The sequence below is a fragment of the Orcinus orca genome, chromosome 9 (genome assembly GCF_937001465.1).
Source record: "Orcinus orca chromosome 9, mOrcOrc1.1, whole genome shotgun sequence".
In the NCBI taxonomy this organism is placed as follows: Eukaryota; Metazoa; Chordata; class Mammalia; order Artiodactyla; family Delphinidae; genus Orcinus; species Orcinus orca.
Window position 1 is genome coordinate 63,923,086 of NC_064567.1, and position 27,383 is coordinate 63,950,468.

Below are 27,383 nucleotides of genomic sequence, written 5' to 3' on the forward strand. Positions count from 1 at the left end.
TTAATATTTAATGATGATTTCTACCTAAGATTATTGAAATCTTATTTGTTTTAAACCGTGATTATTTTTTTAGGTAACAAATATATTTAAATGGTAATACCTAAGATTTGATTTCAGTATTTTTAAATCCACAAGGCCCTTTAAAAAAAAATTGCTAATTTGAACTTGATATATAGGATTAAGTTTCTAAAGCAGCAATTTTTATCATTATGTATAAAAATTACTTTTGTAATTTATTTTAGGAATAACCAACACTGTGGGCTGTTCTTCAAAAAGGAAATATTATCTATCACTGTTTTTTTAATGACCCTTTGAAGTAAAAATGTTTACTTTTTCCCCCCTGTTTTTTGATATAGGATATAGCAGATCCATTTTTTGCTTATTGTAAGCAACATGCAGATAGGTTAGACAGAAAGTGGAAGAGAAAAAACTACTTGGCTCTACAATCCTATTGTAAAATGTCTTTACAAGAGAGAGAGAAGCAACTATCACCAGAAGCACAGGTATGGATGGGATTCATGCCAAAACTCATGTTTTTTTCTTTCAATGTTATAGATTTCAGGGAATTCCCTGGCGCTCCAGTGGTTAGGAGTCCACACTGTCACTGCTGAGGGCCTGGGTTTGATCCCTGGTCAGGGAACTAAGATCCCACAAGCTACACAGCATGGCCAAAAAAAAAAAATAAAAATCAAGGTTATAAATTTCAGATCTCATGTGTGTTTGCCAATGACATGTGAAGTATAATTGTGAAATTTGGTTAGTTACCTAGGAAGTGGATTGTCATTAAGATAAATGGTGAGTATAGTTTGTGGTTGAATATATTACTCGTCACCTAGTCAACAAAGCAGTCATTTGTAAAGCATGCTTCCAGTACATTAAAGAATATGGCTTAGAGGAAATTATTCTATCAGTGCAATATGTTGACCACATCTTTTTTCAGTCTGTTCTAATGTTCTTTTATGCAAAGAATTTGATTAGTTTGCCCATCATATAAAATGTATTTTTATGTAAATTAAGTACATTTGTGGAGACTAGTGCAAGGCTGGTTGAGAAGAGAAACTTCAGCTTAATCATATTAGTTTTTGACAATTCTGATCATAGACTAGGACAGTTGTTACTAGGGGTAGACCTGGTTTATTATAGCCCAAGAATTATACAGTATATCTTAAGGACTGTGGATAGATATAATTTGCCTTGATATGTGAAATTCTGGTTATCTTTACTTTTTCTAAATGTGGAAGTAAAAATCATAAGGAGTATGTTCCATTTTAGTATCTTTTAAAATTTGTATACATTTCTTTTATAGGCAAGGATCAATGCCCGGCTTCAGCAATATCGTGCCAAAGCAGAACTAGCTCGATCCACCAGACCCCAGGCCTGGGTTCCAAGGGAAAAATTGCCCAGACCACTCACTAGCAGTGCTTCGGCCATTCGTAAACTTATGCGGAAAGCAGAACTGATGGGGATCAGTACAGATATCTTCCCAGTGGACAATTCAGATACTAGTTCTAGTGTGGATGGAAGGAGAAAACATAAGCAACCTGCTCTCACTGCTGATTTTGTGAATTATTATTTTGGTCAGTATAGACACTGATTCATGCACGTTTTCATTGATGACAGTTTGCCGATGGAGATTTCGATATGCTGTCAATTTTTAGAAATTTACTAGCAATGTTACATATATCAAGTAAAACATGTTTATTTTCCTAATAAGTTGTGGGTTGCTGTAAAATGCTAAGCTAATTTGTGAATAGAGTTAAAAGTGTTTTGAATGATGTAGATTTATCCATGTGATCATCCCTATGGCTAGCTTCTTCCTTTGTGTATTTTGTGTATCAGCTTTTATTTTCTACTAAAGTAAAATTGGATATTTAATTTAAATAGAGAGAAATATGCGCATGATTCAAATTCAAGAAAATATGGCTGAACAAAAGAATATAAAGGATAAATTAGAGAATGAACAAGAAAAGCTTCATGTGGAATATAATAAGGTAAGTTGGCTATAAAACAAACAACATAATATATTACATCTTATTGATGATTTCTTTTGTGATTTTATAACGTTTTTATTTATGTTTTATTTTGAAATTCCTCTGGAGTTCTTAGAACTTGCCTACAATTCCGACCCCTCATTATTTTCATTACCATCATTAACACTTACTGAGTACTTTCTATGTGCCAGGCACAATTTTGAGCACTTTTACTTATATTAACTCATTTAATTCTGATTTCAGCTTTATAATATGGCTTAGGATTACTGCTCCCATTTTCAGAGGAGTAAACTGAGTCCTAAACAGGCTCACATAGGTAGTCAAGTCATAGAGTTGGGGTTTGAAGCCCAGCAGTCTGACTCCATTCCTTATTCCTAACCACTGTACTATGGAACTTCTCTTTCTGAGTTGTAGAAAACTTGAAAACTTATTTTGAAATTACTGTTTTTTTCTTGAATTGTTTTGTTACTTTTGATTAAAAAAAAAAACCTCCTAATTTAAATTTCCCTTCTACCCCTTCATTCTAAAGATGAGGAAGGTCAAAAAGAAATATATAAAAGCAAGTTGTGACTAACTTTTAGGTAATAAGTAACATGAGCATATAAAACCAGGATTGACTTACTGATAAATAATATTTTAAGTGATAAAAATATTTGTAGGAAGTAAATTTCCAATAATCAGCCACACTGTATTGAAAAGAGTACTGGGATTCAATTCAAAAGACCTAAGGATTCTTGCTAGTCTTATGATTTTAGCTAAGTCACAAAAACCTTGTGATCCTTAGTTTTCTCATCGGGAAAATGATGGGAGTGCGTCTTGATAGACTCATAGGATTAATTAGCAGAACGTTTCTGAAATTATATAGTAAACTATAATAGAATATATAAATGTAGGCATCATTATCATTAGTAAAAATGGTAACATAAAACAAAATGCTTACATTTTGTTGGTGCTGCTTAGATAATTGGAGACCCTCATTTTTCAGTGTATTGTACTTGCATGTGTTAAAAATATATGGACTATAAATATAGATATTTTGGGACATTTATTAATAAATTATTTACATTTTCACATATTTTACTGTATATTTTAATGGTTTACTAATTTGAATTATTTACGTTGTAGCTGTGTGAATCTTTAGAAGAACTACAAAACCTGAATGGAAAACTTCGAAGTGAAGGACAAGGAATATGGGCCTTACTAGGCAGAATCACAGGGCAGGTTAGTTTCTTTCCAATTGCTATCTTTCTCTTCTTGCTCTCTATATGATTTCAAAGATCAGAACTCTAATACAACTGTCTCTTCACTAACTAAAGAATTCCGTTTAATCAGGGTCAACTAATCCTCTGGGATAATGATTCCTGCCTGCGGTACATCTAGAGCTTTGGAAGCTGCCTACTGAGAACTTGTAGCTTAATTTGGCTGTTTTAACAGCTATCTTGTTTGCAGATTTTTTCATTTGCTCTAACTGATTGACCTGTCGTTTGTGATGAAGCTAAGATTTGAAGCATGAGTTACTTCTACCATATTCTTCTGCCTCTAATGTAGTGGTTTTAGATTCCTTGCCACATTTCTTCTGTCCTGTTCTTGTGCTATAATTAGTTCTTTTTTTAAAATTTTTTTTTGGACCGGGGGTGTGTCTAAAATTTAAACAGAAAACTGGAGAGATTTATTTTCATGTTGATTTGATTTTGAACTGCATAAGAAATGGTTTTTGAAACTGTAATGTTAAAGTGTAGTTTTTCTCCTTCAGTAGCTATTATTGTAGTTATGAAAAAAATTAACTTTATCCTTGAACATATTTAGCCTTTTATAGTTCTTGGTATTGAAAAGAAGAATCATTGCCAAATGGATTTCTTTGAATGCTTTTTTTTGATACTGTGTGTATAATTCTTAAATTAAGAATTCATTTGAATAATTTCAGTTATTTTTTTAAGGATGATGGAGACTCACTGTGGTCCTTTCACTATGAAAATAGTTTTGTTTGTGAAGGAAGGTTTTCAAAGAACAGATATTTTTCATTGTACTTGTTTTAAAGGTTTACAAAGATTCAAATTCATTAAACAATTTGTGTAGACATATTATTTTAGAAGGTAACGCATACTGATACGTATTGTGCCATGCTGGCTTTGAAGATGCTGCTTTTGTGAACAAGGTGTATATGGCTTATATTATAATGAATAACATAATATAAAAGGTGAGAATGAAGTTGCGTATGGAGAATTGACCTTTGTTTCTATTGATAAGTTGTTGATGAATTTTTGGAAGATTATGGTGTTTTATATTTTATATTTAGATAAGTTAATATTGAATGCAAGCCTATTATTAGTTTATTTGGCAAGCTAACATTATCTTTTGGCTTGGTTTGCAAGTTTGTCTCATAAGAATTTCCTGTTTAGTATAGAACATTATCTACTATAAAAGAGCATTTTCACTTATTAAATCACTTGTAACAGAAGTGCATACATTTCCTTGTGCAAATGTAAAATACACAGCCGAAGTAGAATTCATTTGTACCACTTGCAGGACACTTTCTTCCAGTTGGTTAAACAGATGCCAGCCCACCGGGCCACTGAGAAATGACTTTGATAGATGGTTGCTGTCTGGGAAGCCAGCATACTACTGATTAGTAGAAACCCAAAGAGAATCTACTTCACTTTGTGGAGAGTTTGGTCCAATAAGATAATTTTTCTAATTAACCTTTGGAGCACCAGTGTAGCTGGGATGTTGAGGAAAATAAACGGCCTCAATATTCTTTTTGTCAAGTGTACTTTTTTTTCTTTTAAGTTCTTAAATTCTTGTCTTTCATTTTTAAAGCTAAAGTAGAAGTTTAATTTTCATAATGTTTTAGTGGTCCACTGAAAATCGATGAAAGTATGTTATTATAGGCTTCTAACGGCAGTGACTGAGATAAAAACTCATTTTAGTCCTTTTTGCCAATGTAAACGCTTGTAAAAGATTTCCCCCTCACAATCCTAGCATATTAGTTGACTTGAGCAGTGCATAGAGGAAAGTTGCTTTATATTTTTTCTTTAAAACAAAGTAAACTGCATTTGTTCAAATCAATAGAAGTTGAACATACCGGCAATTTTGCGAGCACCCAAGGAGAGAAAACCAAGTAAAAAAGAAGGAGGCACACAAAAGACATCTACTCTTCCTGCAGTACTTTATAGGCAAGTAATGAAATTATGATAGATTAATATTGTGTATTTTTTTCATTTTTAAAAATATTATTTATTTTTGGCTGCATTGGGTCTCGGCTGCTGTGCGTGGGCCTCTCATTGCGGTGGCCTCTTTTGTTGAGGAGCACGGGCTCTAGGTGTGTGTGCTTCAGTAGTTGTGGCACACAGGCTCAGTAGTTGTGGCTTGCGGGCTCTAGAGCGCAGGCTCAGTAGCTGTGGTACACAAGCCTAGCTGTTCCGCGGCATGTGGGGTCCTCCCTGACCAGGGCTTGAACCCATGTCCCCTGCATTGGCAGGCAGGTTCTTAACCACTGTGCCACCAGGGAAGCCCTTGTGTATTTTTTAACTAATACTTTTTAGTAACAAGATGCTTCAGATATTTGTGAATGAATTACGTTTATATTGGAATTTAAGTTAAATGCATTTGAAGTTCATTTTATTAAAACCATCAAAGATGCTTTCCAGATTGAATGATGATAGAAGAGATTTTGCTCCTCTTTTAATGACAAGCTAAATCACTTTTTGTATCCTTTAAGTAACTGGTGCTATGTGTGCATATGCTCCATGGAAATGAACTGTCCTCTTTGGGGAATTGGAAAGTGACTTTAAATAATGTAGATGATTATTTTCTTAAATAGTTAAAATGATATGTTAGGTAAATGGGCATTTATATTTTATTTTACTTGAATGAGTTTTAGAGGTTTACATGTGTTTTTAGGTAGTGATGGGTACTATAATATAGCTTGAATTACTGCCTTTGCACAGTGGTGGATAATGAAGATAAGTTTTAGATTTGAATCTGTCTACATTTTTTTCTCTCTTGGCTCAGTTGTAATAATTTCATTCTCCCAAATACTTTTGTTCTTGGCTCAGTATTTTACAGTATTCACAATTATAGCAATTTTACATAGTTATTAAGACTTCTTTCCATACTTCAGTAGGTTTGGATCTCACTATTTTTTCCATGTAACTGATGATATTAATTGAGAAAAGTCTAGAAGATGCTAGTATATGTTTTTGTGTGTGTATACATACACAAATCTATTCACATACACAAGTATATGCTTATGTAAATTTATAAATATTCTCCCCACAAGCTCTTCCTTTCTCAGAAATAGCAGCAGTAGCAACAATATCAATCTCTATAATTACTTTCTCTTCTTGATTGGAGGCTCTCTCCATAGGTAATAGCAGATAACTTCCTTGAACTGTGGAAGCCCACTAGTGTTTTAGTGTACTTTATGAAGACTAGCACATTCTCAGTCTAGCTTTTCCAAATAAAATTGGTTCATTTGGAACCGTCAGGCATATCACTTATGCTCCTGACTTTTTATCACTACAGTTCATTTTTATTTCAGAATATACTTTAAGTAATTTTCCATTTTTACTCTGAGCAACTTTGAGACCCAGTACTGGTCGTTGTTGTCATTGTTGTATATGTGTGTATGTGATCTTTTTTTCTAGGATTATTTAAAAATTCAAACATCATTGCTGTTTCTGTATATATATGGCTTTTTTAGGTTCTCAACAACTTTTTCCTCAACCTTCACATTCTTAATATAAATATACCCTAGATTTTTAGGTCATAGTGTTTGTGCTCTCAGGAGTAGTTAACTTGTCCTTCTGCCCAAGAAAAGTTGGATTTCTTAAGAACAAACAAAAATGTAGAATAACAGTAACAGGGACTTTCCTGGTGGTCCAGTGGTTAAGACTTCGCCTTCCAACACAGGGGGTGCGGGTTCGATCCCTTGTCGGGGAGCTAAGATCCTACATATCTCGTGGCCAAAAAACCAAAACATAAAAAAAAAAACAACAACCTGGAAGCAATATTGTAACAAATTCAATAAAGACTTTAAAAATGGTCCATATAGTAAACAAATAATGTAACATAACAGTAACAACAACAGTGAAACTTCCCATTCTTTATAATAAATAATCAATTGGTATATTTTTAAGACTCAAAGTCTGATTTTGTAAAGAGACTTATATATGTAGCTTATTTACATGTTGAAGGTTCTTTGAAAGATTTATAATTAATGGTAGAAAATAAACTGAATTTTGTTTGTAAAGTAACTGCTTTTGTAGTTTTAGAGACGTAGAAAATTGAAAGATTTTTTTGTTTAATAATTTGTTTCTAGAAAAAAATTGGTCTAATGTTAAATGGGTTTTAAAGTGATAATTAAAATTAAGATAAAGACAACGTTAACATACGTATCTAACATATGCCCTTCTCTGAAAAGTATGACACCAGCAATATTTAAATTTATACTAGATCCAGGCTATTTTTCTACATTCTCAAAAGTATATAGAACTAATAATTATTGACATTATAAAAAGACATGTTATGAAAAAATATTTGATTTCAATAAAAGAAAAATTAATATGGTGAAATTTTGAAATTTTAAAAATATGCTGTAAGTTAACTGTTCACTATGATGATAATTATTCTAATCCTTTATTTGCTGCCTTTATTCAAAGTTGTGGAATTTGTAAGAAGAACCATGATCAGCATCTTCTTTTATTGTGTGATACCTGTAAACTCCATTACCATCTTGGATGTCTGGACCCTCCTCTTACAAGGATGCCAAGAAAGACCAAAAACAGTTATTGGTAAGTAAAATGGAGAGGATTTAGATGTTAGAACTGCTTTGCTCTTAGTTTCAACAGTGTAAGTGTTATATCATATTGCTTCATATAAAGTTTTCAGTAAGTTTTTAATTGATATTTTTATAATTTTTTCCAATTTTATTGAGATATAATTGACAGTTAAAAATTGTGTAGTTTTAAAAATAAACAAATGGGACCTAATGAAACTTAAAAGCTTTTGCACAGCAAAGGAAACCATAAACAAGATGAAAAGAGACAACCCTCAGAATGGGAGAAAACATTTGCAAATGAATCAACTGACAAAGGATTAATCTCCAAAATATACAAGCAGCTCATGCAGCAAAATATCAAAAAAACAAACAACCCAATCCAAAAATGGGCAGAAGACCTAAGTAGACATTTCTCCAAAGAAGATATACAGATTGCCAACAAACACATGAAAGGATGCTCAACATCATTAATCATTAGAGAAACGCAAATCAAAACTACAATGTGATATCATCTCACACCGGTCAGAATGGCCATCATCAAAAAGTCTAGAAACAGTAAATGCTGGAGAGGGTGTGGAGAAAAGGGAACCCTCTTGCTCTGTTGGTGGGAATGTAAATTGATACAGCCACTATGGAGAACAGTATGGAGGTTCCTTAAAAAACTAAAAATAGAACTCCCATATGACCCAGCAATCCCACTACTGGGCATATACCCTGAGAAAACCATAATTCAAAAAGAGTCATGTACCACAATGTTCATTGCAGCTCTATTTACAATAGACAGGACATGGAAGCAACCTAAGTGTCCATCAACAGATGAATGGATAAAGAAGATGTGGCACATATATACAATGGAATATTACTCCACCATAAAAAGAAACGAAATTGAGTTATTTGTAGTGAGGTGGATGGGCCTAGAGTCTGTCATACAGAGTGAAGTAAGTCAGAAAGAGAAAAACAAATACCGTATGCTAACACATATATATGGAATCTAAGAAAAAAAATGGTCATGAAGAACCTAGGGGCAAGACAGGAATAAAGACACAGACCTACTAGAGAATGGACTTGAGGATATGGGGAGGAGGAAGGGTAAGCTGTGACAAAGTGAGAGAGTGGCATGGACAGACATACACTACCAAATGTAAAACAGATAGCTAGTGGGAAGCAGCCGCATAGCACAGGGAGATCAGCTCGGTACTCTGTGACCACCTAGAGGGGTGGGATAGGGAGGGTGGGAGGGAGGGAGACGAAGAGAGAAGAGATATGGGAACATATGTGTAACTGATTCACTTTGTTATAAAGCAGAAACTAACACACCATTGTAAAGCAATTATACTCCAATAAAGATGTTAAAAAAAATTGTAGTTTTAAGTTTTACAACCTAATGATTTGATATATATATGTATACATTATGAAATAATCACCACAATCAAGCTAATTAGCATAGTCATCACCTCACATAGTTACCATTTTTTTGTGGTGAGAACATTTCAGACATAAATATTTATTATAGCATTATATGAATAAAGATGTAGCAGTTTTTTGATAAACGAATTTTAAGTTAATTGAGGCTATTTTGGTATCTTAGCAATGGTTTCTTAAAGCATGAATTCTGTTTATAATTCTCTTGTTTTATTATACATTTTTTAAAATGCTTTAATTTTGTTTTGAAATTGAATGAATTTATCAAGAATTTGCCTCCATATTCATGCTTTTATTTGTAATTTAGTATTTTATTTCTAAATTAGTGTCACCGAAGGCTTTACTTCTGGTACTTGTCATTTGTGCTAGTTGTATATTTAAGTTCAGCCATTCTTTGCAAATCTAGAAACATTTGACATATGTTTCTGAATTATTTTTTCATTAACTTAGGCATGTTGAATCACTACAGATGTTTGATAAAAGCTTATGATATTTGTAAGTTTTATGCTTAATTTTAGTCCAAGCAAGAGACAGATGTTCAAATTCTAATAGATTGATTCCGTACAGGAAGAATATAGGCCACAGAAAGCTTAGGAATGAACATGACTATTCTTTTTATACAAACTTTATACAAATTCTAGTTTTGGAAAAGACTGGACCCCAGCTTTTTAAATGGTAATCTATACAAAAAGGTGTGTATTCTTCAAACACATTAAAGCAAGTTTTCTGACCTCATTGTTTTATTTCATAAACCTACCTCTGTTCATTTTATTAAGAAGCTCACATTCTTTCACCATTTTCATATGATTGCTTTTTCATAGTGTTCTTTTATCAGTTTGTCTTGAGCCAGTCATACTGATCAACTCTTTTTCAAATATAGTGGAATGTATTACTTTTGATACATGTGTGATTTTGAAAGCAGAATTTAAGAGAAACTTGCTGTCACTTATTAGAATGCCTGCAGTGTTAATAAACATCCTATGTGGGTTTCTAAATTGAAAGCCAGTTTGGTAGTCTCCAGGGCCAGGAAGCTTTGTCATGATCTTGGAAATGTAGATATGCATTTCTCTTCTTAAATGAGGTTATTAATTTGTCTAATCCCACTGTGCTTGCAGAGCTTTGTTTTCCAGTGTGTAAGAGTTTCTGGAAGAATATCAGATGAAAGTGCATAGCCTGGGATGTTTTAGTGAAAGCTCCCCCCAGAGAACCTAAATTACTTAGGGTTCTATGCATTAATTGCAATGTTTTAAAGTAAAAGTAGAAGCTAATATTGCAGCAAAGCGAAGTCTTCACTATCTTGTAGCTTCTAGTGATCAAATTTCCTTTGGTCTCTAAAGTCAACTTAGCTTTGCTTAGCAATTAATTGGATGTATTACTTTTGGAGTAATTTTTGGAGAATATTTTTTTCTTCAGTGCTCTCAAATGTGGGAGGCAGTTTTTACTTTTTGCTTTTCAACATTTCCAGTTTATTTTTGAAATTATATTAAAGATGATAAATACTAAAAAAAACTTCACCTCCTACATACTTTACCATTAACTATGCTTTTTAGTTTATTTAAATCTATTGTGTATATATATATATATATATATATATATATATATGTTAGAAAAACTGTGTAATGGTGTGCTACTACATCTTTTCCCCATTCTGTGCATGATAGCTTGAAATTGACCACAGGTAGGAGTATTCCTATCACAGAAATTGGCAAAAGCTACAAATTAGGACTTTTGCCCATATTTACCATCACACTGTTGCCTAATTTCTGCTTTAATCTCTACCTTAGTTTTCAGTCTTTTACTTAAGGAAAGAGGTCCTGTTACTGGGTCCTTATTTCATGACTAAGCCCTAGTTTGGAGCTTAAATTTCTACAGAGACCACTGGTATACATTTCTGATGTCACCAGTTTCTGCTTTTGCTATCTTTATGCTGTGCAAGCCTGTGTTAACACCCTTACTGCTATATCCCCCTTATGTTTGCTGCCAGCTAGAATTACTATGCAGTATGTTGCTTTACTTCTCAAATACCATATTCTGCTTGATAGACTATTCTAAGCAACTAGTCCAGTCAATAGTCCAGTCTACTATTCTAAGCAAATAGTCCAGTCTAAGCTGGACTATTCTATCCAGCTCTTTCTTCCAGTATCAGCACTGCTTTCCTGAAGATATTGGTTCTAGATCTGGATGCTTTCTGTTTGGTCCATTCCACAATAGTTCACAGCGCTATGCTGGACTGAGTTAAGACATGTGACAGGAAAGAAGAGATGGTTAAAGCTACAGAAGTAGTTATTGGTGGAGAATAGGGAACTTGAGTGAGTTCATGTTAGATAGACTTTTCAGTGAAATAGAAGTAGTCTTGAGAGGGGAAAGGACCTGGGATGATGATAATGGGGGCTTGAGAAGACAGGAAATAGTTTGCACCAGGTACTGTGGGAAAAAAATCAGAGATAACTGACTTGCTGAGGCTATATAGCAAGAATGTTCAGTGAATTTGTTTAGTAAGTGTGATTAATTGATTTTTCTCCAGTAATGCTGAGCTGACCAGGAGGAGGAGAGGGGAAAACCCAAGGACTTCTTAGGTTAGATTAGAGATGGGCAAATCAGATGAAGAAGAATATTAGGTGGGTGAGGCATTTGGCAGGGGGTAGAGGGACTAGTAAAGGTGTAATCTAGCCTCTGTTTTGTTTATACCTACTCCCAGTGTTTGAAATGTATTTTGTTTCACTTTTAGTTTATGTTATCTTGGTTTGTTTTTTAAAATATATAATTTTGAACACTGCCTTACATTCTTTCTAAGACAAGCCTGGTAAGGTATAAATAAATAGGGTTTGATTCGTTAGAGTAGTTCAAATAGTAAATACTTATTTTAATTTTGGGGTACTAATCTTATGTTTCCACCACCCATCTGATCAGAATTTGTCTTGCATTTTCTAATTATTTAAAGAATATTATGAAGAGTATTACTTGACAGAGAATTGAGTAATATTACTTAAAAAATATTACTCAGCATAATGTCCTCAAGGTCTATCCATGAAAAAAACTGTGGTGTGAAATCTCTGAAGACTGAAAGAGGTAATTTGTAAAGGAAAAAAAAGTAAATCATAAAGTATTTATAATATTTGGGAAATAGAGCGTTACTAGATTTATTACGTTTAAAAATTCATAAAATCATTTTTTCTTTTATCCTTTTATTCTCTGGATATACTTTTATTCTTTTAAGACAAAAAGAAAATATGTAGCACAAACTCTTCTATGAAGAATTTTGCAAGTAGTTTTTTCCCATGTTTTTCTTCATAATTTGTCTTCCCTTTCTCCCATTAACTCTTTTTTTTAATTGAGATATAATTGACATTTAACATTTTATTAGTTTTAGGTGTACAATATAATGATTTGATATAGATATATTGTGAAGTAATTACCACATTAAGTTTAGTTGACATCCATCACCAATTTTTTTTTCTTGTGATGAGAACTTTTAAGATCTACTTTTTTAGCAACTTTCAAACATACAGTGTAGTATTATTAACTGTAGTAACCATACTGTACATTACATCTCAGGACTTATTTATTTTGTAACTGGAAGTCTGTCCCTTTTGACCACCTTTACCCATTTTGCCCACTCCCTCCGCTTGCCTCTGGCAACCACCTGTCCATTCTCTGTGAGTTTGTTTTTGTTTTTAATATTTCACATATAAGTGAGATTATACAGTATTTGCCTTGGACTTATTTCATTTAACATAATGTCCTCAAAGTCCATCCATGTTGTTGCAAATGCCAGGATTTTCTTCTTTTTTATGGCTGAATAATACTCTATTGTATATATAGACCACATTTTCTTTATCCGTTTATCTGTTGATGGACACAGGTTGTTTCCATGCCTTGGCTATTGTAAATAATGATGCAGTGAATATGGGAGTGCAGATATCTTTTCAAGATAGTGATTTCATTTGCTTTGGATAAATACCCAGAAGTGGAATTGCTCATATGATAGTTCCATTTTTAATTTTTTGAGGAATCTCCACACTGCTTTTCAGAGTGGCTGCACCAGTTTACATTCCCAACAGTACATGAGGTTTCCCTTTTTTCCATATCCTCGGCAGCACTTGTTATCCCTTGTCTTTTTTATGACAGTCATTCTAACAGGTTTGAGGTGATATCTCATTGTAGTTTTGATTTGTATTTCCCTGATGTAGTTTTCTATAGGTACCTTTGAAGATTTCCCTCTAAAAAGTGGGGAAAGCATGGGAAAAGGCTTAGAAATAAGAAAAAAAAACTATGGTGTGAAATCTTTGAAGACCGAAAGAGGTAATTTATAAAGGAAAAAAAAGTAAATCATAAATTATTTATAATATTTTGGAAATAGAGTGTTACTGGATTTATTATGTTTAAAAATTCATAAAATCTTTTTTTCTTTGCCTTATGCAAATTATATTTTCTATAGATTAAATTAGTATTCTTCCTTGTTTTAGCATTATACAATAAAAATTATTTTACTTTAGTAATTAAGATTTTTAAAACCTCCTTAGGTAATTATTCTGAACATAAGTTATAGTGTAGGGTGCTGGGGATCGAGAAGGTACAGCAAGTTGAGGAAAATCTCTTAGTATTTCAGTATGAAGGTAGTGCTTTGGCATAAATTCCTTACCTGAATTTTCTTATTTATACTTAAAAATCCATTTTTAATTCATGGAATTTTTGATTACTTAAGGTTACCTTTAGTACTATGCATAGGAATTATAGATTTTATACATTCTCTTCCCTAATAGAATATATTAAGTAAAAATATACAGGATTAAGGTGAGTTTAGCTAAATTCATAGATAATAGCAGCTTAGTGGATTATTTTTTTCTATTTTTTAAATTAATTTATTTTTTAGTGGATTACTAAAAGAAGGCAGGTATGTGTTTTGATATTATGAAGGATAATTATGACTTTCCCCCCAATATATGTAATTCCATGGAATTGGACAGGCCATGGCTTTATCCTCAGTTATTATTTCTTAGGCTCTTGTGTACCGGTTAATGTAGCAGAGATGCTTTTTCATATCTTAAAGGCTATTTATAAGATGAGGACTATAGGGACTTCCCTGGCGGTCCAGTGGTTAAGACATCGCCTTCCAATGCAGGGGCGGGTTCGATCCCTGGTCATGGAGCTAAGATCCCACATGCCTTGTGGCCAAAAAACCAAAACATAAAACAAACAATATTGTAACAAATTCAATAAAGACTTTAGAAATGGTCCATGTCAAACAAAAACAAAAACAAAAACAAAACAAACCAGAAACAATATTGTAAAAATTCAATAAAGACTGTAGAAATGGTCCATGTCAAAAAAAACAAAACAAAAAAAAGATGAGGACTATAGAGTTTAAAAGATTGCTGAAAGAGTTGCAGGTAGTGTTTTCATCTGTGTTGGCTTTTTGTACTGCAAGTATCATGTGGCAGTTGTCTTGAAATAGGAATAGATAAATTTCTGTTTGGCAGTTACATTTTGTTTAGATTTTTCTGAGTTGTTCAGTGTTTTGTGGTTTTCAGAGCATAATATTTCTGTTATCTGACGTGCTCTAAAGCAAGTTTCTCTGTCACCTAAATGTATTACTTTTGGTGGGGGTGACAATGAGCATGAGAAGTTGGAGAATGTACTGACAAAGGTTATAGTTACAAAATGAGAAACAGAGGGGAAACAATGGAAATAATGGAAATGAGATGTCCATTTTCCTGGAAATGAGGTTCTCCTCCATCCGCAGGGCTTGCTGTGTTTTGTTATTTATTTGCTTGTTTGTTTTTATTGTAGCGGGCTGTCTTTGTGCTGGGTAACAGCCTGAAGTGTAAACTTGTGGTTTTCTCATGTCTTTTCTGAGCCTTTCCCTGGGCAAGTGTGGTCATTTAAAATTTTTTCCCATATATGCATTTTCTTTTGAAGGTCCTAGTCTTTAATGTCTGGTTCCCAAAAGGGGAAAAAGAAAAATGAAGGTGGGGGGTAAAGGGTACCAGTCTGCTAAGTCCTGGAAGTCACTTTGGACCAATGGGTGGGGTTTGCCATAATAGGAGGGGTCACCCACCTCTTTGTCTGCAGTCATGTGATGAGAAGCAGCAATCAGTGATCAGAGCACATATCCCCAATATTTGGAGAACAGGGTTCATTTTGTCCAACCTGGCTCCTAAAAGCTGTGACATGCTGCTGCAGGAACATGTGCACAGCTGCCTGCCATGTGGCTTAGGATGGGGGATAGGTAGCTACTACTGTACTAAGAGCTGAAATTGACCAAAATTAACTGTGATTTACCTGTGCCAGCCTTTCCCTGAAAGTTGCAAGCCTTCAGTAGACTCCAGAGTTCCAAAATAGATAAGTCAGACAGACTCTGCTAATGTAATTGTTGTCTAGGTTGAGATTCAGATTCCTATTGCTTTCTATTCTGCCATCTTCCCCCCATATTTTTAAAAACGCTACTTTTTAAAGTTAATTAATTAACTTATTTGCTTATTTTTGGCTGCGTTGGGTCTTCGTTACTGTGCACGGGCTTTCTCTAGTTGGCGGCGAGCGGGGGCTGCTCTTAGTTGTGGTGCGTGGGCTTCTCATTGCGGTGGCTTCTCTCGTTGTGGAGCACGGGCTTGAGGTGTGCGGGCTTTGGTAGTTGTGGCACACGGGCTCGGTAGCTGTGGCTTGCAGGCTCAGTAGTTGTAGCTCACAGACCTAGCTGCTTTGTGGCATGTGGGATCTTCCCGGACCAGGGCATGAACCCGTGTCCCCTGCATTGGCAGGCAGGTTCTTAACCACTGTGCCACCAGGGAAGCCCTAAAAATGCTACTTTAATACATTCTTTTCATAAATAAATTTATATATTTTCTTTTATACGTAGTAAAGGCCACCAACCAAAATGATCCATTTATTTTTGTTCACTTCTGAGAGTCTGTTTTTACAGAACTTCCTTAGTTGGTATATTCACTACAGCTTGCTATTAATTAAGATTCAAGGATATTATAGCTGTGACAAGACGTAGAGTCAGGGTCAATGAATACTTTGATTTTCTGGTGTCACAGTGTATGTCACTTGAGGAAAAATCATGATTTCCTAAAGGAAACTATCTGGGCTTCTTATGTTGGTTCACTTAAACATGTAGCAGTATTACATGTGTTTTTATTATACTTATTAGGGATACATGGAATTGCTTGATACATTATACTTATTTTTGTTTCTCTTACAAGAATGTATGTGCTTTTCTGTATGTATAATCATTGTATACCCTATGGTCACATGTTCCTGTGTATATTTTCATATATTCTAAACATATACCTGAATTTTGTATTTATAGAAAACATAGCTAATGCTGGAAGGTAAAAATAAATGTATGAACTTATATTTTTTTCTTTATGTAGGCAGTGTTCAGAATGTGACCAGGCAGGGAGCAGTGACATGGAAGCAGACATGGCCATGGAAACCTTACCAGATGGGACCAAACGATCAAGGAGGCAGATTAAGGAACCAGTGAAATTTGTTCCACAGGATATGCCTCCAGAACCCAAGAAGATTCCAATAAGAAACACGGTAATTTATTCCCTAGTTATCATAACCATTACAAAATTCTGAGGTCAGAATTTAAGGGGTGAGAAAGACAAAGGGAAAACATATACTCAGTAGCCAATGAAAGAAACATGTATATTGCTATTGGTTATTCTTAAAAGTTTATTTTATATTATGAAATATACCAATCATACATGAGAATGTACAGTTTTTATGTTCAACATAAAGCATAATAATAATGAAGGCCCATTGTGTTCACAAACCCACTTCAAAAATAGAATATTACCAAAGCCTTTGAAGTCACCTTTGAATCCCTCAGTACTCACTTCACCATCCATCTAGCCCAGAGGTCACCACGTTTCTCAACTTTGTATTTTTCATTCACTCCTTTTTTTATACGTATTGATATGTATGTATATATGTATTCATAAATAATACATAGTTTTTCAGGGTTTGAACTTCATATAAATGGAGTCAGACTTTTTTCCTGTTATTTGATACTTTGACCAACGTTATCTTGATTTGATTCACACATGCTGATCTGTGTAATTGTAGTTCCTTTATTTTCACTAATATGTAGTTTTTTATTGAAACAATAGATCATTATTAATTTATCTTTTGTTCTATAGTTTGGCAGTTTTGTTGTCTCCATCTTTTTACTTTTATAAACAACTCATTTTTAAATATCTTTCTAAATGTCTCCTGCAGCATGGTAACAGGGAGTTAGGGTATATAGCAAGGCATGGATTTGCTTAGTTATAAGATATCTGCATCTTCAGTTTTGCTAGGTAATTCCAGTATTTTCCAAACCAGTTTACACTTATACCAGTAATGAATAAGTGGTATAAGTTTTGCTCCCAAACATGTTTTGTCCAATGTTTTAATGCTTTCCAGTGTGATACATGTAAAATAGTACATGGACATTTTATTTTGCATTTCCCTCAACACTTAGATGACTTAGAGCATGTATTTGTATATTTTTGGTCAGTTGTATTTCCTCTTCTAGGATATGTATGTGCAAGTCTTATTCAGCTTTTCTATCAGGTTGTTAGCCTATTTCTCATAGAAAATTCTTTAAGGTCAGAGTTATTACCAGGTGCCTGGGAGCTCTACCAACCTAAGACCATTTTAAATAAAAGTTTAGCATGTGTGTCTCTTCCATTACATGAGTAGTGTTAATTTCTACTCCAAACCCATGAGGGGTGGCTTGCAGTTATGCATTCTAAGGGGAGACATTTTTCACCTTCTTACCTTGAGCCAAGGCAGGCGCATTTAAAAAATCTGCCTTCCCCTGAGGGAGATGTAAATATGTATTTAGGGTTAGTTATCATCATTCATTTGTTTTAATTGTTTCGTTTTAGAGAGTCTTAATTTTTTTTTCCTTAAACTAACAGTTTTCTCAAAAGTTTTTTTTAATCTGTAGTCTATATTACAATATAATCACTTAAAAGATTTTGTTTAAGAGAAATCACTTAGATTATTTCATTCAGTTTTGTGTTATGGACTCATTTGAAATCAAAGAGGCAAATCTGGGAATTTTTGTCTTTTAGATAATTGAAGTAGTTAATTTTGAGTGCTCTAAATTGATCAACTTGAAATAGTTTTATCTATAATTTCTACTAGTTTAAAACATTTTTTAGACTTCACAAATATATTTGGTTTACAGATGAACTAGAGAGAATTTTCCTTCTTTAAATAAGCCTGTTTGTTTCTATTTCTAAAATATTTTCTATAACTGTTTGTTGCTACTATCTGAAGCTATTCTTAAAATCTTAGAGAAAAACTTCTTATGTCTATAAAATTATCCTCTTATGAAACATTTTTCTAGTTTCTTTATTGTTTAAAGAAATCCTTAGGAACAGTATTATCATTTTTTAACTTTGGAGTTATCATATAGAGGGGAATTTTGTACATATTATAGTGATATTTATGTGCCCATAGTTTAGTATTACTTAAGATAAATGAGGATTCTGTTGTTTTTTTTTTTCTAATTTACCTGTCTGCTTTTCCAGCCTAGAATTACAAGGAAGCTTTTAAATTTTCTAATTTAGTCCAATTCCTCCATCTTATTCTTTGTCTCTAGTTTTCTTGTGTTAAAGTTTTAGTCTTCTTGTAGATGTTGGTAGGTAAAAGACGAGAAAGGATTCTATGCCCAGTAATTTTAGGAAATATAGTATGGTTATTTTTTCTTTGGGGGGAATTCAAATGCATATTGAAGCTTTGAGAAATACTAATGTTTAGAAAAATGATTACTTTTCCTTATTTATCCTTTTTCCTAACTTATTTTATCAAAGAGCACCTTTTTTCAAGACAATATTTTATTGTGGCATAGAGCACCATGAGGTACCATCTTTGGAAATGGTATTCTAGAGGCCACAGATTCCTTGCATCAGGATCACCTGGGGTGTTTGTTGAAATGTAGACTTTGGATTCATCCTAGAGCTAATGAATTAGAATTAGGGGGTTGGGCTAAGCAGATATCTTAGGTGTTAGTCTTATGCAGACTAAAGTCTGAAAGTAACTCTCTGGATAACATTTATGATTATTACTTTTACTCTTTTCATTTTTCTCTGCCTTTGCTCCATCAGTCTGTACAGCAGTTCAGAAAACTTGTGATAAGCATATTCAGTTGGTCAGGTAACAGACTGAGGAACTTAAGAATTGAGAGATGTAGAAGAGAACGATCAGTCTCTTGATCTTGGCTGAGTTTCTATTGTTACCTTAATTTTTTTTTTTAATTAAATTTATTTATTTATTTATTTTTTGTTTTGGCTGCATTGGGTCTTCGTTGCTGCCCGTGGGCTTTCTCTAGTTGCAGTGAGTGGGGTCTACTCTTCGTTGCAGTGCACAGGCTTCTCACTGCAGTGCCTTCTCTTGTTGCAGAGCACAGGCTCTAGGCACCGGGCTTCAGTAATTGTGGCTTGCAGGCTCAGTAGTTGTGGCTCGCAGGCTCCAGAGCGCAGGCTCAGTAGTTGTGGCACACGGGCTTAGCTGTTCCACGGCATGTGGGATCTTCCCAGACCAGGGCTTAAACCCATGTCCCCTGCATTGGCAGGTGGATTCTTAACCACTGCACCACTAAGGAAGTCCCTACCTTAATTTTTTATCGGTCATTTTTGTTTGAGTTGTATTAACATTTTAAAGTTTCTTTTCTTAGCACTCTGTTAATTATGGGAATTCAAGTATATTACTGCCTAATAATAATTTGTCTAGTCAAGTACCTTTCACAATAAATAACTGATTTATCTCTTCCTTTAATTTTTTAATTGTTGTTCCTAGTATCTTCCTACTTACACCTTTTATTTTAGTACATATGTTACATTTTGGGATATTCCATCCTTAAATTCTTTCTAATAGTATTTTTGCTTTTGCTAGTTTTTTGTTTTTCTGGCCATTATTCATCAAAATATAGTTCATTTCACAGTAGTCATAGTATTCTATCTGAATTTTCAAGAAAATTTTACCCTTGTGACATAGGGGATTCATGACAGAACTTAAACTTCAGTTTCTCATTTCAAAGTAATATCTCACTCAGTAAAACTGTTGAAATGATCATCTCTTCTAAAACTTTCCATTTCTGTTAAGTTTGTTATGTTCCCTTGGGTTATAGTGATAGCACAGTTTTTAGAAAAGTAGTTTGGGGTTATTTCATGCTAGTAAAGATGATTTCATCTTGTTTCAGAAATCCATCTTGTGCGATATATGAATTGATATTCTGTTAGAATAATTTTATTTTTAAAAATTCAGACTTTGCAGTATAATTAAGTATATATAGCGCTTTAATCTGTTTTTTTGAAGTCTGTCTCTGTGGGATTGTCCAAGAATCATCAAAAACAAAAAATGATCAGAGCTACTACAGATTGAAGTTTCATTTTTATTGAATATCTTTTCTTACCATCTGTTATTACTTTCTCTCCTTTTATACTTTATATCTTTATGTTTAAAAATAACATCATGGTGGTAGTAAGGGAGTGAAAGGGAGAAGGAAGGGATTCACGTGTTGGAATATTTGAGTAAATCCTGGTATATTACTACTATTAATTTGACATCTTTTAAATCTATATTGCTAATAAATCCAACCATTATTCTCTATTTCTTCCTATTATTTGACCTTTGTGTATTTTACTTCATTACATTTTTCAAAGGTAGGTAAGTCAGAAGTGGATGTGGGGAATTAGTTTACTTTTATATAAGATGGTTTAATAATAATAATACCTAACATTTGCTGAGGACTGATCATATACCAGATACTGTAGTAATCCTCCACCCTACTCCCTCTTTAAAAAAATAAGTTACTTTTAACTTTTCATAACTCCTATATTACTCAAAATGAGTCTGAGGCACAGAAACCTTAAGTAAGTTACCTGTGATCTTACAGATAGTAAGTGGAATAGGAATTGAACCCAGACAGCCTGAATTAAGAACTAGTGTCTTTTCTGAGGTCTGTAAAAGAGCATTTAGTTGAGGTACAAATGGAGTAGTTATAAAAACATTCGATCATTAGATAGCATAGTTGGGAATGTGATATTCTAATCTTATACCAAAATGGTCATGTGTCGTTCCATACCGTAGTGTTATCTGTGAGAAGCCAGGCATATATCCACTTACTAACTCATGTAACTGAGTTCATTCACATTAAATATTACATTTAACACTCCTTTTCTTTGTACTTTCATTTAGGTGTGAACAATTTTCCTCTTCAAGCTTGTGCAAGTGCATTGGCATTAATCTGTCAGTTACAGTGTAATAGTGTAGAAGTTAATAAAATGTTTGAAGGTTATTTTACCTCGAGGAAATTGGTATTTAAAAAGATCAAACAAAAAGAAAAGAAATTAGAAGCAGCAAATCAATAAGTACACTGACAGCATGTGTATGTATGAACTGCCAGTATATGTTTGTTTTGCTGTTCTCTTTTTTTTTTTTTTTTTTTTTTTGCGGTACGCGGGCCTCTCACTGTTGTGGCCTCTCCCCGTTGCGGAGCACAGGCTCCAGACGCGCAGGCTCAGCGGCCATGGCTCACGGGCCCAGCTGCTCCGCGGCATGTGGGTTCTTCCCGGGCCGGGGCACGAACCCGTGTCCCCTGCATCGGCAGGCGGACTCTCAGCCACTGCGCCACCAGGGAAGCCCCTGTTCTCTATTTTGATTTGCTTTTTTTCCCACCAAATTGAGTACTATGAAACCTGCTGTGGGAAAAAAAGAGTGTATGCTCTGCATTGAGAGTGAAGTTGGAGAAGTACATAGTGGTTTTCTTTACTATTTTTTTTCTTTCCTAACTAGTCTCTCCAAATCTACCTAAAACATTTGGCTTACTGCATCTCACGTTTTTTTGATTAAGCAACAAATATCCTTTTTGATTGTTTCACTTGGTTTGATCAGTGTTAAGAGAGATGAGCCCATAGACTCAGTCTCTGTGCTCCAGTGCCGCTTTTATGCCAAACAAGGCTGCTGTTAGAAAAATGGCATCCACTTTTTCCTGCTGACAGGCAGTTGCCATTTATCATGGCCAAAGTGTACAATGGGAGTAGAACACTTCGTTAAACCTTACTATATTTTTATTATTTGGATACTGAGGAAAGTCATTTTTTATTTCATTCTACTCTGATTTCCTTAATAAGGATTTATAGAAATCTGAAGGAATACAGCATATTTTGAGACAGTTGATTTAATATGATATAGATGCTTTTCAAAGTGAATAGTCTCGGTGTTACTTTTTTCTCCTAGATTATTTGTACCCAAAGATCATAAAAAGATTAGCCAGAAAAGTTGTTTGAAAAAAATTATAGCACTAAAGATTTAGTATTTTTTTTAAAATGGGGTAAAAGAGCTATTTATCTGTATAAGAATGAAAATAGTATACTTTCAGAAAATACCCTTCTTAAACAAACATGGAGATTCTCTCTGTTTCACATTTTAATGTTATCATATTTAATTGTTAGTTATCAATGTTTTTGAAATTTATCATTCTGAATGTTAGAATTATTTTTAAATTAAGTTTTAACTATAAAAGTAATATGAGAATACTTTTTGTTCTAATAAATTAAAAATAGAATTAAAGTCTTCTTTAACTTTTCTCCCAACATTCCCCTTCTCCAACCCAATTCACATGCCTTGAATCTTTCTTTATTATGAGGGCACATATTTTGAACTTTGATTATCTGATATTTCTATAGGTATATCTGTCAAAAAAAATAAGAAAAAAATTGAAGAATGAGCCATATGGAAAAGCAGTATGGAGATAGTTCAAAAAACATAGAAATATTCAAGTATTAATAAATAAAAGAGGAATGATCTGGTTTTAGAAAATTCTTCACATGTTGTTTCCTGCTCCAGAGATAAGACTTTGTAACATCTTCTTAGATTGGCTCACAAATATCCCATCTCCAGTATTTAAGCATCTCAGTAGCCATTATTCTCTTTTATTACTGGGTACAAATAGGAGGACTAAGTCTAAAGAAGAAAAAGGGTTGAAAAGCATATTTCTGTTTAACCTTTACCTGTTATTTACTGTGTATTTTATATTTATTCAATTGTCGTAGCTACCCTGTGAAGCAGTAACTAATATCATTGCCATTTACAAATGAGAAACTGAGGCAGAGAGTTTAAGTAACCTATCTAATAAGGACATACAGCTTCAAAGTGGTAGAAACAGGAATCAAATTTAGCTAGCTCCTGAGCCCATACTTTAATTACTTTATTAGGCTGCCTTTCTAGACAAGATTACTAGTAGTTGTTCCTGGTATTTCTTGGGCTAGAGTCACAGTATCTTCATGCTTCCAGCAGCTTAGTGACTAAGGGTTTGGTCAGGAAAATGGAAGTCACTCTATGGAGAATTATGGCCTTATACTACTGTTGGCATAGCTGAGGGCGTGGATATCAAGAAAGCTGTCACCATAGGTCAGAGGAGCTCTACTGAACATCAGAGAAACTGTCAATGAAATATCTATCCTGAAGCACCAAGCAGGTGGTAGGAGCTGACATTAGGTCAGAGAACTTGACAGTGAAGACCTCAGGTGAACATCACTGGTGAGTGGGTAGAAAAGTGAGAGTTTGTGGGGAAGTCTGCAAAGCCTGCCAGGACTGTGAAGTGGGAGCTGATGGAAAGGTCAGCAAGGCTACAGCATCTGAAAAAGCCAAGCATCTGACTCCCATGACCTCCTGAGAAAAAATGGCCTTCACTTTACTTATCTGCTTCAAATATGAGGTTACAGACATGGAACTTTCCAGGGAAGGGGGACTGTGGGGAATGTGGTTTCCACCCTTAGACAGAGTAAGCAAGGGTGGTGGGGGTGGTGGTGTGTGCCGGACTGACCACAGACAATCTAGCATAGTAACCAACTGCAGCTTAAAAAGTGCTTAATGTAGTGCTTACTTGGCACACGGTGGGTGCCCTAAAAAGCAACATTTTCAGACTTCTTTCCCCACCCCCACTCCTGCCCCCTTTCCTTTCCTCTTAGAGGACTGTGATACCGTCTTCATCCATATTCTCCCAGCTCTGAGCCTTCTGCAAGGCAAGCTTGAAGTTCTTAATAAAACGGTTATATGCATCACTGACAGCATAAATACAGACCTGAAGAGTTATAAAATACCAAGAGGATAACCTCAGTGTAGGCCAAAGAGGGTGAACGTGGGCTTTTTACAGGCTTAGCAGTATTTAAAAGAGAGAGAGAGAAGTTTAACTCCTTCCCTAGCTTGCTGCATATCCAGTGGAGCCCTCACAGTGTTTGCCGTTGATTTACAGGTGAGTCACAGGTTTTTTCTCACCCTTGTATTTCTTTTCATTTCTTTTTTTAGTTAATTAAAAGGAGGCATGAGAGAAGTAGAGAATCTTAAAAGATAAAGGTTCTTGTGATAGATGTCAGCGTTGTTAACTCAGTGACTCTCTTCCTCTGTTCCTCTTATAAAAGCTACACAAATGAATATAGGGCTTTTCTCATTAGAGATTTTGACAAAGAGAGTCCCTTTTATTTTGATTACATTAAGCAATTCTTTCTTCCAGAATTCCTGCAATTTATACCATCCATTGCCAGTGTATATTTCAGAAGTCGGCTTTGATGTAATTTATTTATTTTTTAGTGGTTGAGCCTATGCTTTGGATCCATATATTCAGTATAAATGGTATAATACCACTTTATAAAATAATAACTGTCATATGTCTAATTATACATTCTGGAGAAAGCTAGCAGTTTTCTCTAATGGTTTTAACTTCTGCGTTAGCCAGTAATAATAATTGGGGATAATTTTTAAATATAGTTTTCATTTACTGTAGGAATGAAAATGTTTTGTTTGGGGAACTGGGATCTCATTTATCATAATATAATTCAGCTTCTTTTGCTCTGGGAGAATTGCTTTACTTCTCCTGCATGAAAACCTTTTTATAGGTATTAGTTTTATATACCTAGTGCACCTTTAAATGTAAAATGACCATACTTCATACATACTGTTTTCCTTTGATGCCTATATTAGATAAAATATTTTTTCTCGAACTTCTTAAAATGTTACGTGGTTCTAATCTTTCAACTATGAATTTTTATTATAGTACTTTCTTTCTACTAGTTTAAAATAGTATCTTTTTCCTTCCACTTTTCCAGTTTGTTTCTATGACATCAAGCCAGAACAACTTGTAATACCACTGACCTTGTAGGTTGCTGTTTTAGTGATATGTGATGCAGTCACTGTCTAGTATCACACAGTCTGTTTTATGTTATAGTATTCTAGTTTTAAGACTTAATTGCTTTGTTTTTTACACCTTTACGGATCCCAGTAATTCTGTATTTATTTCATCTCCCCTGATTTTGCTAATTTTCAGCTTTATCTCACATCACTTAGAGGGTAGATAGTGACTTGTAATGCATACAACACAATTCTCAGCCTCAGTGGTTTGATCTTTATTTTGTCCTCTTGGGAAAACCTTCAGAGTCCAGTGAAGGGAAGACAGTACTTTCAGATGAACGTCTGTTTATAATGTATAGAAGCATGAATTGATGTTATATTTTCTTCACAATTGTCAAAATTGTAGGTAATTATCTTTTGTGTGAGTGCTTTATATTTATTCCTGAGTTTAATAGTTAAGCAGTAAAAATTGCCTGCATGGGAATCCACATCTTTCCATACTCTCTGGTCTTTGTGACTCCTTGTCCTACTCTTGACCCATGGATCAGGTTAATTTTTTCAGTATACACCTATTGAGCAACTAACGAGGTAAGGCACCGGGCAGTAGATGCTGAATAGAACACTAAAGTGAAGACATGGTCTATGTCCTCAAAGAACTATGGTGATAGAAAGTTGACCCTCAAATAATGTAATATAAACTAGAAGGTAGAGTGTCCATGTGAGAGGTACATTAAATTACCCTAGAGGTAACATAACTGAAATGGAAGAGGAAAGACAGAAGATTGAGGTGAGCAACAAAACTAGAAGTTGACTATTAATACTAGTAGGAAAGTATTCTGCTGGCTGAGAAAGTCTTTATTTTCCACTGTCCCAAACCTTTGTATTAAGAAGTTGAAATTTTTAAAGTAACAGCAAGCTGAACACCTGTAAAAGCATTGGAGCCTTTAGCATAAAATTTAGTGTAAAAATTTTGAACCACATTTAGATATCATCTAACACCCGTATTTGTCTTTCTTACAATATGTTTTTATGATAGGTATCTTGATGGCTGGCAACAGCTTCTTGCATTAGTAAGTTGGCAAAATTTTAAAGAAGTTAATCGGATCAAATCTTAATAGCTTAGTGTTAGTACAGATTCACTTATCAATTAAGGTTATTGATGATTAATGACTTAGAGCACCTTCAGCAAAAAGTCACTTAATATTTCATTCATTCAGTTTTTTCAGGTAAATAGGTGTGAACATTTTTTAGGATAGCTCATTTCTCTTTAAATTTTTCCTGTGTTAAGGAAATTTTGATCATTAGTATATTGATTGATTGAAGTGGTTTTTTTTTTTAACTTAAATAACTTTCTCATATTTATTTAATTAGAAATATATATGGATATAACTTCTAATTATACTTGAGAAAATAATCAACCATTTAAAATGTAATGGTATTTTCCTTTCTAGGACAATTTTTTTGTAGCATTATTCCCTGTAAAAGATAAATGGTACAAAATCAAATTCTTAAGTGTTTTAGACAGCATCAAAACCTGTAAGATAGCCTAGTGTGTGGTGGAAAGTACCTGGACTAGCACATGATAAATTCGAATTCTAGTCCATACTCTGGCAATAACCCTGTATGTGGCCTTGGATAAATAGTTTAACTTACCCTGTTGGCGCTCAGTATCCTCATTTATAAAATAAATTAGATGATCTGCAATCTTTTCTAGAACCAAAAGTCTCTTTCTAAATTTCACAATTGTATTCATTTTTTATCCCTAAGACTGTTTACGGGAGGGTTAAAATATACACATCGACATTCAAATAATCTGGAAACGGTAATACTTTGTAATTATACTATACTTCAGGGTTTTAATTTATTTGTGTATTTTATCATTTTAATCATTTTAAATGTACAGTTCAGAGGCATTATGTATATTCACAGGGTTGTGCAACCATCACCACCATCCACTTCCAGAAGTTTTTCATCATCCCAAACAGAAACTCCATACCCATTAAACGATAATTCCCTGTTCCTTCTTATGCCCATCCTCTTGCAACCACCATTCTATTTTCTAT

The 27,383-nt window shown here is 34.0% G+C and overlaps 1 protein-coding gene across 7 annotated transcripts in view; it reads left to right on the forward strand.

The window, feature by feature from the left end:
• The window catches only part of PHF14 (PHD finger protein 14), a 200,089-nt gene that overhangs the window by 49,879 nt on the left and 122,827 nt on the right, over positions 1-27,383 (forward strand). For all 7 annotated transcript variants that reach the window (XM_012531520.3, XM_004265545.3, XM_033420421.2 and 4 more), the window contains exons 8-14: positions 357-503; positions 1,307-1,577; positions 1,885-1,991; positions 3,117-3,212; positions 5,061-5,164; positions 7,652-7,783; positions 16,566-16,734. In XM_012531520.3, the coding sequence (XP_012386974.1) occupies positions 357-503; positions 1,307-1,577; positions 1,885-1,991; positions 3,117-3,212; positions 5,061-5,164; positions 7,652-7,783; positions 16,566-16,734 (1,026 nt within the window). The remainder of the gene's footprint in view (positions 1-356; positions 504-1,306; positions 1,578-1,884; positions 1,992-3,116; positions 3,213-5,060; positions 5,165-7,651; positions 7,784-16,565; positions 16,735-27,383) is intronic.